General features: G+C 33.6%; 2 protein-coding genes across 3 annotated transcripts in view; both read left to right on the forward strand.

Moving 5' to 3' along the window:
• LOC119604003 (UPF0047 protein YjbQ) overlaps positions 1 to 12,986 on the forward strand; it is a 70,439-nt gene that overhangs the window by 52,097 nt on the left and 5,356 nt on the right. The window lies entirely within an intron of this gene.
• LOC119603990 (DNA-directed RNA polymerase II subunit RPB1-like) lies at positions 7,654 to 8,709 on the forward strand. The gene has a single exon (XM_037956301.1). The coding sequence runs from the start codon at positions 7,654 to 7,656 to the stop codon at positions 8,707 to 8,709; it is 1,056 nt and encodes a 351-aa protein (XP_037812229.1).

Here is a 12,986-nt window from a genome sequence, read left to right on the forward strand (position 1 = left end):
GAATATTGTAATAAAGAATAGGATCCAAATTATAGCATTCGATCGAAATCTCAATAGAATTTAAATAAAGATTTAAATCGCCAAAAATTTGTATCAGGTTGTTTTGCTTGTTAAAAAAATGTTGCCAAAAACAATGTTGCTTCAAATAAAATTCCAAGATTTTTCAATATTAAGTTAAATTATTACTTATAAAACTAAACCTCATATCATCAACATGTTGCCTATGATTTTCTATTATTACATCAGCAACAACAAATGCATAGTTTCAAATAATTGATATTATTAAAATGTTGTTGAAAACATATTGCTATAAATTATTCTTATAATTTCATATTCTATACATATTAATACAATTTTCTTAAGATATATTTTCGAAAAATGACGCACAAACATACACACATACACAAAATATCTGCATAAGTATATAACAGGAAAATGTCCTTAGCTTGGGAATTCCTTTGAACTTATAGATAATAATTTTAAATTAAAAAGTTTTCTACAATCTTAAGTAAGAAGAAAAAAGCAATAATTTGCATACCGGAAATAAAAGAGAGAAAAAACACTAGAAATTACAATTCAAAACACATTTTTCAAACCAACACACTTGTACAACTTAACCACTGATACACATACATACACACATAAATAGAGATATACATACATACTTATACAAACGATTGACATATAAACCTATTAAAGTTTTTTACCTCAATTATTTTCGCATAGACCAACAGCAGCAGCAGCAAACCATACAACACAATGACATGAATTATAAAATAGCAGTAACAAATATACTATTAATACGAGGTGGGGTTTAAAAGGTACTTAAAATGTTAGATAATGAATTCATTATTTTCTCTTTCAGTTCTAGTTTAGTTCTAATGCAGTTCTAGTTCAGTTCTAGTTCAGTTCTAGTTCAGTTCTAGTTCAGTTCTAGTTCAGTTCTAGTTCAGTTCTAGTTCAGTTCTAGTTCAGTCTAGTTCTAGTTCAGTTCTAGTTCAGTTCTAGTTCAGTTCTAGTTCAGTTCTAGTTCAGTTCTAGTTCAGTTCTAGTTCAGTTCTAGTTCAGTTCTAGTTCAGTTCTAGTTCAGTTCTAGTTCAGTCTAGTTCAGTTCTAGTTCAGTTCTAGTTCAGTTCTAGTTCGTTCTAGTTCAGTTCTAGTTCAGTTCTAGTTCAGTTTCTAGTTCAGTTCTAGTTCAGTTCTAGTTCAGTTCTAGTTCAGTTCTAGTTCAGTTCTAGTTCAGTTCTAGTTCAGTTCTAGTTCAGTTCTAGTTCAGTTCTAGTTCAGTTCTAGTTCAGTTCTAGTTCAGTTCTAGTTCAGTTCTAGTTCAGTTCTAGTTCAGTTCTAGTTCAAGTCTAGTTCAGTTCTAGTTCAATTTCTAGTTCAGTTCTAGTTCAGTTCTAGTTCAGTTCTAGTTCAGTTCTAGTTCAGTCTAGTTCAGTTCTAGTTCAGTTCTAGTTTCAGTTTCTAGTTCAGTTCTAGTCAGTTCTAGTTCAGTTTCTTAGTTCAGTTCTAGTTCAGTTCTAGTTCAGTTCTAGTTCAGTTCTAGTTTCTAGTTTTCAGTTTTCTAGTTCATTAGTTCTAGTTCTAGTTCAGTTCTAGTTTCAGTTCTAGTCTAGTTCTAGTTCAGTTCTAGTTCAGTTCTAGTTCAGTTCTAGTTCAGTTCTAGTTCAGTTCTAGTTCTAGTTCAGTTCTAGTTCTTCTAGTTCAGTTCTAGTTCAGTTCTAGTTCAGTTCTAGTTCAGTTCTAGTTCAGTTCTAGTTCAGTTCTAGTTCAGTTCTAGTTCAGTTCTAGTTCAGTTCTAGTTCTTGTTCTAGTCAGTTCTAGTTCTAGTTCTAGTTCAGTTCTAGTTCAGTTCTAGTTCAGTTCTAGTTCAGTTCTAGTTCAGTTCTAGTTCAGTTTAGTTCAGTTCTAGTTCAGTTCTAGTTCAGTTCTAGTTCAGTTCTAGTTCAGTTCTAGTTCAGTTCTAGTTCAGTTCTAGTTCAGTTCTAGTTCAGTTCTAGTTCAGTTCTAGTTCAGTTCTAGTTCAGTTCTAGTTCAGTTCTAGTTCAGTTCTAGTTCAGTTCTAGTTCAGTTCTAGTTCAGTTCTAGTTCAGTTCTAGTTCAGTTCTAGTTCAGTTCTAGTTCAGTTCTAGTTCAGTTCTTTTCAGTTCTAGTTCAGTTCTAGTTCAGTTCTAGTTCAGTTCTAGTTCAGTTCTAGTTCAGTTCTAGTTCAGTTCTAGTTCAGTTCTAGTTCAGTTCTAGTTCAGTTCTAGTTCAGTTCTAGTTCAGTTCTAGTTCAGTTCTAGTTCAGTTCTAGTTCAGTTCTAGTTCAGTTCTAGTTCAGTTCTAGTTCAGTTCTAGTTCAGTTCTAGTTCAGTTCTAGTTCAGTTCTAGTTCAGTTCTAGTTCAGTTCTAGTTCAGTTCTAGTTCAGTTCTAGTTCAGTTCTAGTTCAGTTCTAGTTCAGTTCTAGTTCAGTTCTAGTTCAGTTCTAGTTCAGTTCTAGTTCAGTTCTAGTTCAGTTCTAGTTCAGTTCTAGTTCAGTTCTAGTTCAGTTCTAGTTCTAGTTCAGTTCTAGTTCAGTTCTAGTTCAGTTCTAGTTCAGTTCTAGTTCAGTTCTAGTTCAGTTCTAGTTCAGTTCTAGTTCAGTTCTAGTTCAGTTCTAGTTCAGTTCTAGTTCAGTTCTAGTTCAGTTCTAGTTCAGTTCTAGTTCAGTTCTAGTTCAGTTCTAGTTCAGTTCTAGTTCAGTTCTAGTTCAGTTCAGTTCTAGTTCAGTTCTAGTTCAGTTCTAGTTCAGTTCTAGTTCAGTTCTAGTTTCAGTTCTAGTTCAGTTCTAGTTCAGTTCTAGTTCAGTTCTAGTTCAGTTCTAGTTCAGTTCTAGTTCAGTTCTAGTTCAGTTCTAGTTCAGTTCTAGTTCAGTTCTAGTTCAGTTCTAGTTCAGTTCTAGTTCAGTTCTAGTTCAGTTCTAGTTCAGTCTAGTTCAGTTCAGTCTAGTTCAGTTCTAGTCTAGTTCAGTTCTAGTCTAGTTCAGTTCTAGTCTAGTTCAGTTCTAGTCTAGTTCAGTTCTAGTCTAGTTCAGTTCTAGTCTAGTTCAGTTCTAGTCTAGTTCAGTTCTAGTCTAGTTCAGTTCTAGTCTAGTTTAGTTCTAGTCTAGTTCAGTTCTAGTATAGTTCAGTTCTAGTCTAGTTCAGTTCTAGTCTAGTTCAGTTCTAGTCTAGTTCAGTTCTAGTCTAGTTCAGTTCTAGTCTAGTTCAGTTCTAGTCTAGTTCAGTTCTAGTCTAGTTCAGTTCTAGTTCAGTTCTAGTTCAATTCTAATATAGTGATAATTTAGTTTTAGTTCAATTCTAATTCTGTTCTCTTTAAGTTCTAGTTCAGTTCGAGTTCATTACAACTTTTCATCCGATCCTCGTTAGTAATAATAACAGTTTTGTGCTTATTTAAAAACATATTTCCCTGTCGTTTAGTCAAGTTAAGTTTTGTATGTTGGTAAGTCTGTTCTGTCTGTCCGTGCGTCTATATGTTTGCTGCTTTGGTCTGTTAAGTTACTATAAGTTGAATCCATTATAATAACAACAACAGAAAAACTTAAAGAAGAAACATCAACAACAAACAGACAAAAATAGCTGCAAGATATATTTTTGTATATGAGTGTTGTGTTATACAGGAAAAATATCAAGGAAGTTGGAAAAAAGTATGATGACGAGTATAAAAATATAAGAATGTACTTATGAGTAAACAAAAGAGTATCGTTTGAAACTGGTGATGGTACCTTTTTGAGGACTTGAAAGATTTTGGCAGTAAAAGCGATGTAGCAAAGATAGTATATATTTTTGAATTTAGAACCTGTTCATATTTTAATGTTATGAGAATTCTTAAGCTGCATCATGAGAAGTTAAATTTGTCTCAATTAATTAATTTCATTTAAAAGTTTGGTGCTTCTCTTACATAGAACTCAAAAAGTACCATTTTTCAAATTCCCGGGTACTTATATTAGACATGCCTACAAGAGAGAGAGAGAGAGAAGAAACTAAAAAGAGACTAAGCCAAAGGATATGAAGAAAAAAAAGAGAGTAGAAAACAAACATATTTCGAAACACATACACACGCATATAATTTATATTCCTTAACAAATACATATTTATACGTAACAAGTGTAAATGTATTTGTATAAATGAAAAGAATTGTTAAATAAAATTAAAAGAATTTATAATGACAATGGCGTCAAACGACAATGGCAACAGCAAAAACAACAAGAATAATACAATAAAGTTAAAAAACTACTATAGTTTTTGTTTGTTTGTATAATTTTATTGTTGTTACAAAAGAATTTGTTTCAGGTTTTTTTGTTATTGTACAAAAATGTTTGCATAATAATTAAAATGAAGTTAATTTTCTTATTACGTTTAAGTCTTTTTATTTTTGCCTTTTTCTTTGTGTTTTTATTATTTTATATGTCTTTTTCTCAATGAAATTATTGATGGTGGAATTGAATGTAAATTATTTAAAAAACATTTGGAATACGGCTCTACGGATCTTGATATATAGAGATGATATCATCAAAATGAAATAACGAAATGTTCAGGGATTGTAGTACTTCTTCTTAAAGCTTTTATCACAAATTTTTCAAGATCATTGAATTGTTTAGCAACATTGTTGCGCTTATCAGTTCTTATTGATAAATTCATTTAATTTAACATATTCACTTGATGAACTGTTGCCAAAAAACAACACCATGTTTAACAACATTGTTGCATAAGGTATACCCAACATGATGCTTAACAGTGTAAAGGAAATTTTGGTATTGTTTTCATTAAATTCCATTAATGAAACATTTAAGCAACAAATAAAATGCTAACAACAAAATCATACAATATTTAGCAACATTATTGCGCTAGTCATACAAAAAAACTCACAAACCCAATATAAAAACTGTTAAATTAATAATTTAGAATTTTAAAAAGTAAGCAACATATTGCTAAACATTGTAGGTGAACTTATATAAAAACATTTTAAATGTTGCTTATTGGGTTTATGCGAAAAAAATAATTAAGAATTTTACATAAAATTTAAACTGGATTTCTAATCATATTTTGCTTTTTCAAAAACATAATCTCTTAGTAAATAAATTTCTCCTCTGCGATAGTATAACAAATATTGATGATTAATTTAGAATAGAAATTCGATGGCAACCAATGTTCACTACTGGATTCTTCCTGTTCTGTAATTTCCCAAAATTGTGATTCTGTCATGTTGAGTAAATTTAAAAAGCAAAATATTAACACTAAAATTTGTTCATGTGAACGCATTGCTTAAACTGCAGTAAACGAATAAATAACTGAAATATTAATTATTTTATTGAACTCTTTGAAATTGTTGTAAATGCTAATGTAAGTAGTTTTGTGTTCCAAATACAAAAAAATAACATATTGACAAGTTAAGGAAAAAATATAAATAGCATATGTTATTAACATTTCTGCTTATGTTGACAATTTATTTTGTGAAAATTACAAATTGAAATTGTAGAAGTTAAAGACAGAGGCGTAGTTTAGGTTGTCAAAATAGGAGACACGGAAGAGTATAATTGTTTACAGAACTAGTTCAGTTCTAGTTCAGTTCTAGTCCAGTTCTAGTTCACTTCTAGTTCAGTTCTAGTTCAGTTCTAGTTCAGTTCTAGTTCAGTTCTAGTTCAGTTCTAGTTCAGTTCTAGTTCAGTTCTAGTTCAGTTCTAGTTCAGTTCTAGTTCAGTTCTAGTTCAGTTCTAGTTCAGTTCTAGTTCAGTTCTAGTTCAGTTCTAGTTCAGTTCTAGTTCAGTTCTAGTTCAGTTCTAGTTCAGTTCTAGTTCAGTTCTAGTTCAGTTCTAGTTCAGTTCTAGTTCAGTTCTAGTTCAGTTCTAGTTCAGTTCTAGTTCAGTTCTAGTTCAGTTCTAGTTCAGTTCTAGTCAGTTCTAGTCAGTTCTAGTTCAGTTTCTAGTCAGTTCTAGTTCAGTTCTAGTTCAGTTCTAGTTCAGTTTCTAGTCAGTTCTAGTCAGTTCTAGTTCAGTTCTAGTTCAGTTCTAGTTCAGTTCTAGTTCAGTTCTAGTTCAGTTCTAGTTCAGTTCTAGTTCAGTTCTAGTCAGTTCTAGTTCGTTCAGTTCGTTATAGTTCAGTTCTAGTTCAGTTCTAGTTCAGTTCTAGTTCAGTTCTGTTCAGTCTAGTTCAGTCTAGTTCAGTTCTAGTTCAGTTCTAGTTCTAGTTCAGTTCTAGTTCAGTTCTAGTTCAGTTCTAGTTCAGTTCTAGTTCAGTTCTAGTTCAGTTCTAGTTCAGTTCTAGTTCAGTTCTAGTTCAGTTCTAGTTCAGTTCTAGTTCAGTTCTAGTTCAGTTCTAGTTCAGTTCTAGTTCAGTTCTAGTTCAGTTCTAGTTCAGTTCTAGTTCAGTTCTAGTTCAGTTCTAGTTCAGTTCTAGTTCAGTTCTAGTTCAGTTCTAGTTCAGTTCTAGTTCAGTTCTAGTTCAGTGCTATTTCAGTTCTAGATCAGTTCTAGTTCAGTTATAGTTCAGTTCTAGTTCAGTTCTAGTTCAGTTCTAGATCAGTTCTAGATCAGTTCTTGTTCAGTTCTAGTTCAGTTCTAGTTCAGTTCTAGTTCAGTTCAGTTCTAGTTCAGTTCTAGTTCAGTTCTAGTTCAGTTCTAGTTCAGTTCTAGTTCAGTTCTAGTTCAGTTCTAGTTCTAGTTCAGTTCTAGTTCAGTTCTAGTTCTATTCAGTTCTAGTTCAGTTCTAGTTCAGTTCTAGTTCAGTTCTAGTTCAGTTCTAGTTCAGTTCTAGTTCAGTTCTAGTTCAGTTCTAGTTCAGTTCTAGTTCAGTTCTAGTTCAGTTCTAGTTCAGTTCTAGTTTCAGTTCTAGTCAGTTCTAGTTCAGTTCTAGTTCAGTTCTAGTTCAGTTCTAGTTCAGTTCTAGTTCAGTTCTAGTTCAGTTCTAGTTCAGTTCTAGTTCAGTTCTAGTTCAGTTCTAGTTCAGTTCTAGTTCAGTTCTAGTTCAGTTCTAGTTCAGTTCTAGTTCAGTTCTAGTTCAGTTCTAGTTCAGTTCTAGTTCAGTTCTAGTTCAGTTCTAGTTCAGTGCTATTTCAGTTCTAGATCAGTTCTAGATCAGTTCTAGTTCAGTTATAGTTCAGTTCTAGTTCAGTTCTAGATCAGTTCAGTTCAGTTCTAGTTCAGTTCTAGTTCAGTCTAGTTCAGTTCTCGATTATATAGTTGACTATAATCTCGGCAAGATGGTTGTTTACAGTCCCAACTACAGTGTTTGCAATCTTAATTAAAAATTTATTAAATACAAATTGTCCCCTTAATTACATCACGACCCTGTCATTTATTTAATAATCTATAAACTTGTTGATATTGTCTTTTAATTTTCACTCTCCCCCTCATAATTTCTTAAAAAACTTTACAACAAATTTGTATATTTTTTTACCAATATTTCGTAATTTCTTCTTTTCGATTAATATGTTTGTTTATGGTTGCATTTTCTTTTAATTATTTTTTTTTTTGTTACATTACTGTCCCACATCCAGTATTCTGCTGAAAATGCAATATAATATGCTGGAAATCATTTATCGGGGTATAAAATAAGAGTTTTTGCATTTTTTCGACAGTAGTTAACTTTAATTGTGTGATTAACGAATTCAAATTGATAGAAACGACAAAAATGAAATCGTTTACTTTGTTTGCCTTTGTGTGTTTGGTGTCTTGTGTGAGGGGAGATACTATACAGTTGGAACCTTCAGAGGGTATTTTAATACCAGCACCAGTTGCTGAATCATTACGTTTTGCTCGTTCGGCCTATGGTGGATATTCGGCTGCTCCAGCATATGCACCACCTGCTCCTCCTTCGTATGCAGCTCCAGCTGCACCATCGTATGCGGCTCCAGCTGCTCCTTCATATGCAGCACCTGCAGCTCCATCTTATTCCGCTCCAGCGGCTCCATCTTATTCCGCTCCAGCAGCTCCTTCTTATGCAGCACCTGCTGCTCCATCTTATGCTGCTCCTGCTGCACCATCTTACTCAAAACCATCGGCTCCTTCTTACTCAGCACCAGCTGCTCCTTCATATGCAGCTCCAGCTGCTCCTTCGTATTCAGCTCCAGCTGCTCCTTCATACTCAGCTCCAGCTGCTCCTTCATACTCGGCGCCAGCTGCTCCCTCATATTCCGCTCCTGCTGCTCCTTCATATTCTGCACCAGCCGCTCCATCATATTCAAAACCAGCAGCTCCTTCTTATTCGGCCCCTGCTGCTCCTTCTTACTCACCGCCTTCATATTCGAAACCAGCTGCTCCCTCATACTCAAAACCAGCTGCCCCTTCTTACTCAGCTCCAGCTGCCCCATCCTACTCAGCTCCTGCTGCTCCTTCCTACTCAGCTCCTGCCGCCCCATCATACTCAAAACCAGCTGGTCCTCCAGCATACTCACCACCCTCATATTCATTGGCTTCACCATCACCCGCTTATGCAGCACCAGCACCAGCTCCTGCTTATTCCAAACCAGCCGCTCCTGCTCCAGCATATTCTGCTCCAGCCCCCGCCCCTGCACCCGCCTACAAACCAGCCGGTATACCAGCACCACCATGTCCCAAAAACTATTTGTTCAGTTGTCAACCGAAATTGGCACCAGTTCCTTGTGCTGCTCCTGCTGCTTCCTATTCTGGTGCTTACTCCCACTATGTGCCACAATACGCCATTCCAGTTGTCAAGGAATTGTATTGAGAATCTTATTGTTAATCATCGGCTTTAGACAAATAATTCAATTTAAATTTAAGATCAATAAAATGCATTTATAAAAAAAATCAAAGCAGTTTCTCAGGATTCCGATTTTCAACATTATTCATACATGTTGCTGACAACAACAGATAATTGCCAAATTTCTGGCAACATTGTTAAAAAACAAAATTTAAATTGTCCATTTGACATTCAAGAATAGATACAATTTACTTCTAATGTTGCTGAAACATTTTTGATGCTGACAACATGTTGCAGGAAGAAATCTCTTGTATTTATAAGAAATCCAGCAAAATTTTAGAACCTAAATTTTAAAATTTTTCCTAAAATATTGCCGCCAACTCTGCTATTTTAAGATAGAATGAAAATATTGTTTTAAAAACATGACACTGACGCATTGATTTAATTATTAAAACCTGCAACAAAATTCAAAGATAGAAATTTTTTTTCAATTGTTTAATATTCCTGTAAAATTCATTCAATGTTTTATTTGTAATGTTTTTTTTTTCATGGGAATTACTGTTGAAAAATCAACAGAAAGAACAACTATTAGTTTGCTGCATGTTTGGGGGAATTCGCTTGTAATGAATGCTACATTTCCACCAACTAACTACAGACCATCAACCATGACTACCCAACTAATATTGTTTTAAATGCAATAAATGTTGTTTCAATTTATCATTTTATATTTTTTTGTGTTTATCCATGCTATTGCAATGATGTTGTGAAATTGTTTTTCTTCTTTTTTTTTATATTAAAATTACATATAAAGAAAACATTTACAAACATACACTTTTCAATTTTTAGCCATTTTGTTATAACGAACATTGTATAAAATCAATGTGTAATGTTTGTAAAAGTGTGAAAATATGTTTTTGTAATTTTTTTTGATGCACTAGTTGTTTGTTAACAATATGTTAATAAAATAATGTTAGATGGAAAGAATTAGTATAGTATTATTGAATAGAGCGAAAGACTTATTTGTAAATGTTGCCAAAGTGAACAAAATATTTAAAATTTTTTATATTTTCGAAATTATTGCACTAACTAAAATACAATTTATGATATGAGTAGGCTTTACTCCTGTAAATATATCGTTGGAATATATTAAAAACCCTCCATCAACAAGCTTTAGTTCAAATCAGTTCTAGTTCAGTCAAGTTCAGTTCTAGTTCAGTTCTAGTTCAGTCTGTCAGTTCTAGATTCAGTCTAGTTCAGTTCTAGTTCAAGTTTCTAGTCAGTTCTAGTTCATTCTAGTCAGTTCAGTTCGTTCTAGTTCAGTTCTAGTTCAGTTCTAGTTTCAGTTCTAGTTCAGTTAGTCAGTTCTAGTTCAGTTCTAGTTCAGTTCTAGTTTCAGGTTCTAGTGTCAAGTTCTAGTTCAGTTCTAGTTCAGTCTAGTTCAGTTCTAGTTCAGTTCTAGTTCAGTTTTCTAGTTCAGTTCTAGTTCAGTTCTAGTTCAGTTCTAGTTCAGTTCTAGTTCAGTTCTAGTCAGTTCTAGTTCAGTTCTAGTTCAGTTCTAGTTCAGTTCTAGTTCAGTTCTAGTTCAGTCTAGTTTCATTTCTAGTTCAGTTCTAGTTCAGTTCTAGTTCAGTTTAGTTCAGTTCTAGTTCAGTGTTCTTTTATAGTTCAGTTCTAGTTCAGTTCTAGTCAGTTCTAGTTCAGTTCTAGTTCAGTTCTAGTTCAGTTCTAGTTCAGTTTCTAGTTTCAGTTTCTAGTTCAGTTCTAGTTCAGTTCTAGTTCAGTTCTAGTTCAGTTCTAGTCAGTTCTAGTCAGTTCTAGTTCAGTCTAGTTCAGTTCTAGTTCAGTTCTAGTTCAGTTCTAGTTCAGTTCTAGTTCAGTTCTAGTTCAGTTCTAGTTCAGTTCTAGTTCAGTTCTAGTTCAGTTCTAGTTCAGTTCTAGTTCTAGTTCAGTTCGTTCAGTTCTAGTTCAGTTCTAGTTCAGTTCTAGTTCAGTTCTAGTTCGTTCTAGTTCAGTTCTAGTTCAGTTCTAGTTCAGTTCTAGTTCAGTTCTAGTTCAGTTCTAGTTCAGTTCTAGTTCAGTTCTAGTTCAGTTCTAGTTCAGTTCTAGTTCAGTTCTAGTTCAGTTCTAGTTCAGTTCTAGTTCAGTTCTAGTTCAGTTCTAGTTCAGTTCTAGTTCAGTTCTAGTTCAGTTCTAGTTCAGTTCTAGTTCAGTTCTCTAGTTCAGTCAGTCTAGTTCAGTTCTAGTTCAGTTCTAGTTCAGTTCTAGTTCAGTTCTAGTTCAGTTCTAGTTCAGTTCTAGTTCAGTTCTAGTTCAGTTCTAGTTCAGTTCTAGTTCAGTTCTAGTTCAGTTCTAGTTCAGTTCTAGTTCAGTTCTAGTTCAGTTCTAGTTCAGTTCTAGTTCAGTTCAGTTCAGTTCTAGTTCAGTTCTAGTTCAGTTCTAGTTCAGTTCTAGTTCAGTTCTAGTTCAGTTCTAGTTCAGTTCTAGTTCAGTTCTAGTTCAGTTCTAGTTCAGTTCTAGTTCAGTTCTAGTTCAGTTCTAGTTCAGTTCTAGTTCAGTTCTAGTTCAGTTCTAGTTCAGTTCTAGTTCAGTTCTAGTTCAGTTCTAGTTCAGTTCTAGTTCAGTTCTAGTTCAGTTCTAGTTCAGTTCTAGTTCAGTTCTAGTTCAGTTCTAGTTCAGTTCTAGTTCAGTTCTAGTTCAGTTCTAGTTCAGTTCTAGTTCAGTTCTAGTTCAGTTCTAGTTCAGTTCTAGTTCAGTTCTAGTTCAGTTCCAGTTTAGTTATAGTTCAGTTCCAGTTCAGTTCTGCTCGAGAATCGGCCTAATTAACTTATTTGTGACTGTTTTTCAAGAGGAACTTTAAGGGGAATTGTATAAAATTGTAGACTGATTTTGCAGACAGTTTTTATACCCTACACCACTTTAGTGGGGAGGGTATATTGGATTTGTGCAGATGTTTGTAACATACAAAAATATTCGTCCTAGACCCACCTTAAAGTATACCAATCGGCTTAGAATCGTTTTCTGAGTCGATTAAGCGTCCGTCCGTCCGTCTGGCTGGCTGTACATGTAAACCTTGTGCGCAAGGTACAGGTGCAATTTTCAAGATAACTGGATGAAATTTGGCACGCACGTTTTATTTGAGCCAAGGACGAAGCCTATTGAAAATGGTTAAAATCGGTCCATTATTTCACCTAGCCCCCATAGAACAGAACCCCCGAAAGGGCTTCTGAGCTCATAATTATGTTAAATATACAGATATATCGATAAAATACGGCACAACTAAGTTTTACAGAAGTCTTGATAACCCTGCCAAATTTCATAAAGATCGGGCCCCATTCGACCCTAGCTCCCATACAAAGTCCCCTTCAGAAAATTATTTGAATGTCCCAAATTAACTTATAAACACAAATATCGCGATGAAATTCAGCACAATAAAATATTATGTAAATATAAATATATTCACAAAATTTTATCGGGCTTGGTCCATATTTGCCCCTAGCCCCCATATAAAGCCTTTTTCAGAAAATTAGTTTTTCATCCATAAATTGCTTAAATGTGTCGGAACAAGGGAATATTGAAGATAAATACTTTATTATGAAAATAAATACATTTAATATTCATAACTGGTGTAGGGTATCATATGGTCGGCCAGGCCCGACTATACTTTCTTACTTGTTAACATTGTGCTTTCAACTGGAAAACGAACGGACGTCCGCTAGATCGCCTTAAAATCTAGTATCTAAGGACCAATGATATAAATACTTCAATGGGTTTTATATTTGGCAAACAAATCGACGGATTTAAAAAATTGAATCCACCCAATATATTCAGTTTTATTAGTCTTACATATTTTCTCATTTCTTTTATAGTAAATTATTGTTTAAATCCTTAGTGCTGCTCCTCTATATTCCTACAAAAAAAAGAAACAAATTTTTAATTCCCTCCTTTACAAAAGCAACAAAAATGTTAAAATCAAATGGCATTGACCTAGTTATTTCCCATGTTTGTGTGTGTATATCTTCAAACTAACCCATTAAGGTGGGTGTGTAGTAGAAAAACACAAAAGGATATTTGAACGAATGTACTATATGTATGTATATAAAATTTAACAAGGTCTTTAACAGTCATACACCTTTTCGGTAAATTGAATATCATATACAAATGTATGTCGAGTGTGTGTGTGTGTGTAAATTCCCAAGTTATTTTTAAAACAAATAATAATACTCTTGTACTAATTAACTAAAGACCTGCATTTATCCGAATTAGTTGACCAAATTAAAAACAAATGTGCACATACTCTTCATCTC

This window comes from Lucilia sericata, unplaced genomic scaffold, assembly GCF_015586225.1.
Source record: "Lucilia sericata isolate MDLA Ls3-8-SP2 unplaced genomic scaffold, ASM1558622v1 Contig000351F_arrow, whole genome shotgun sequence".
NCBI classification, from domain to species: domain Eukaryota; kingdom Metazoa; phylum Arthropoda; class Insecta; order Diptera; family Calliphoridae; genus Lucilia; species Lucilia sericata.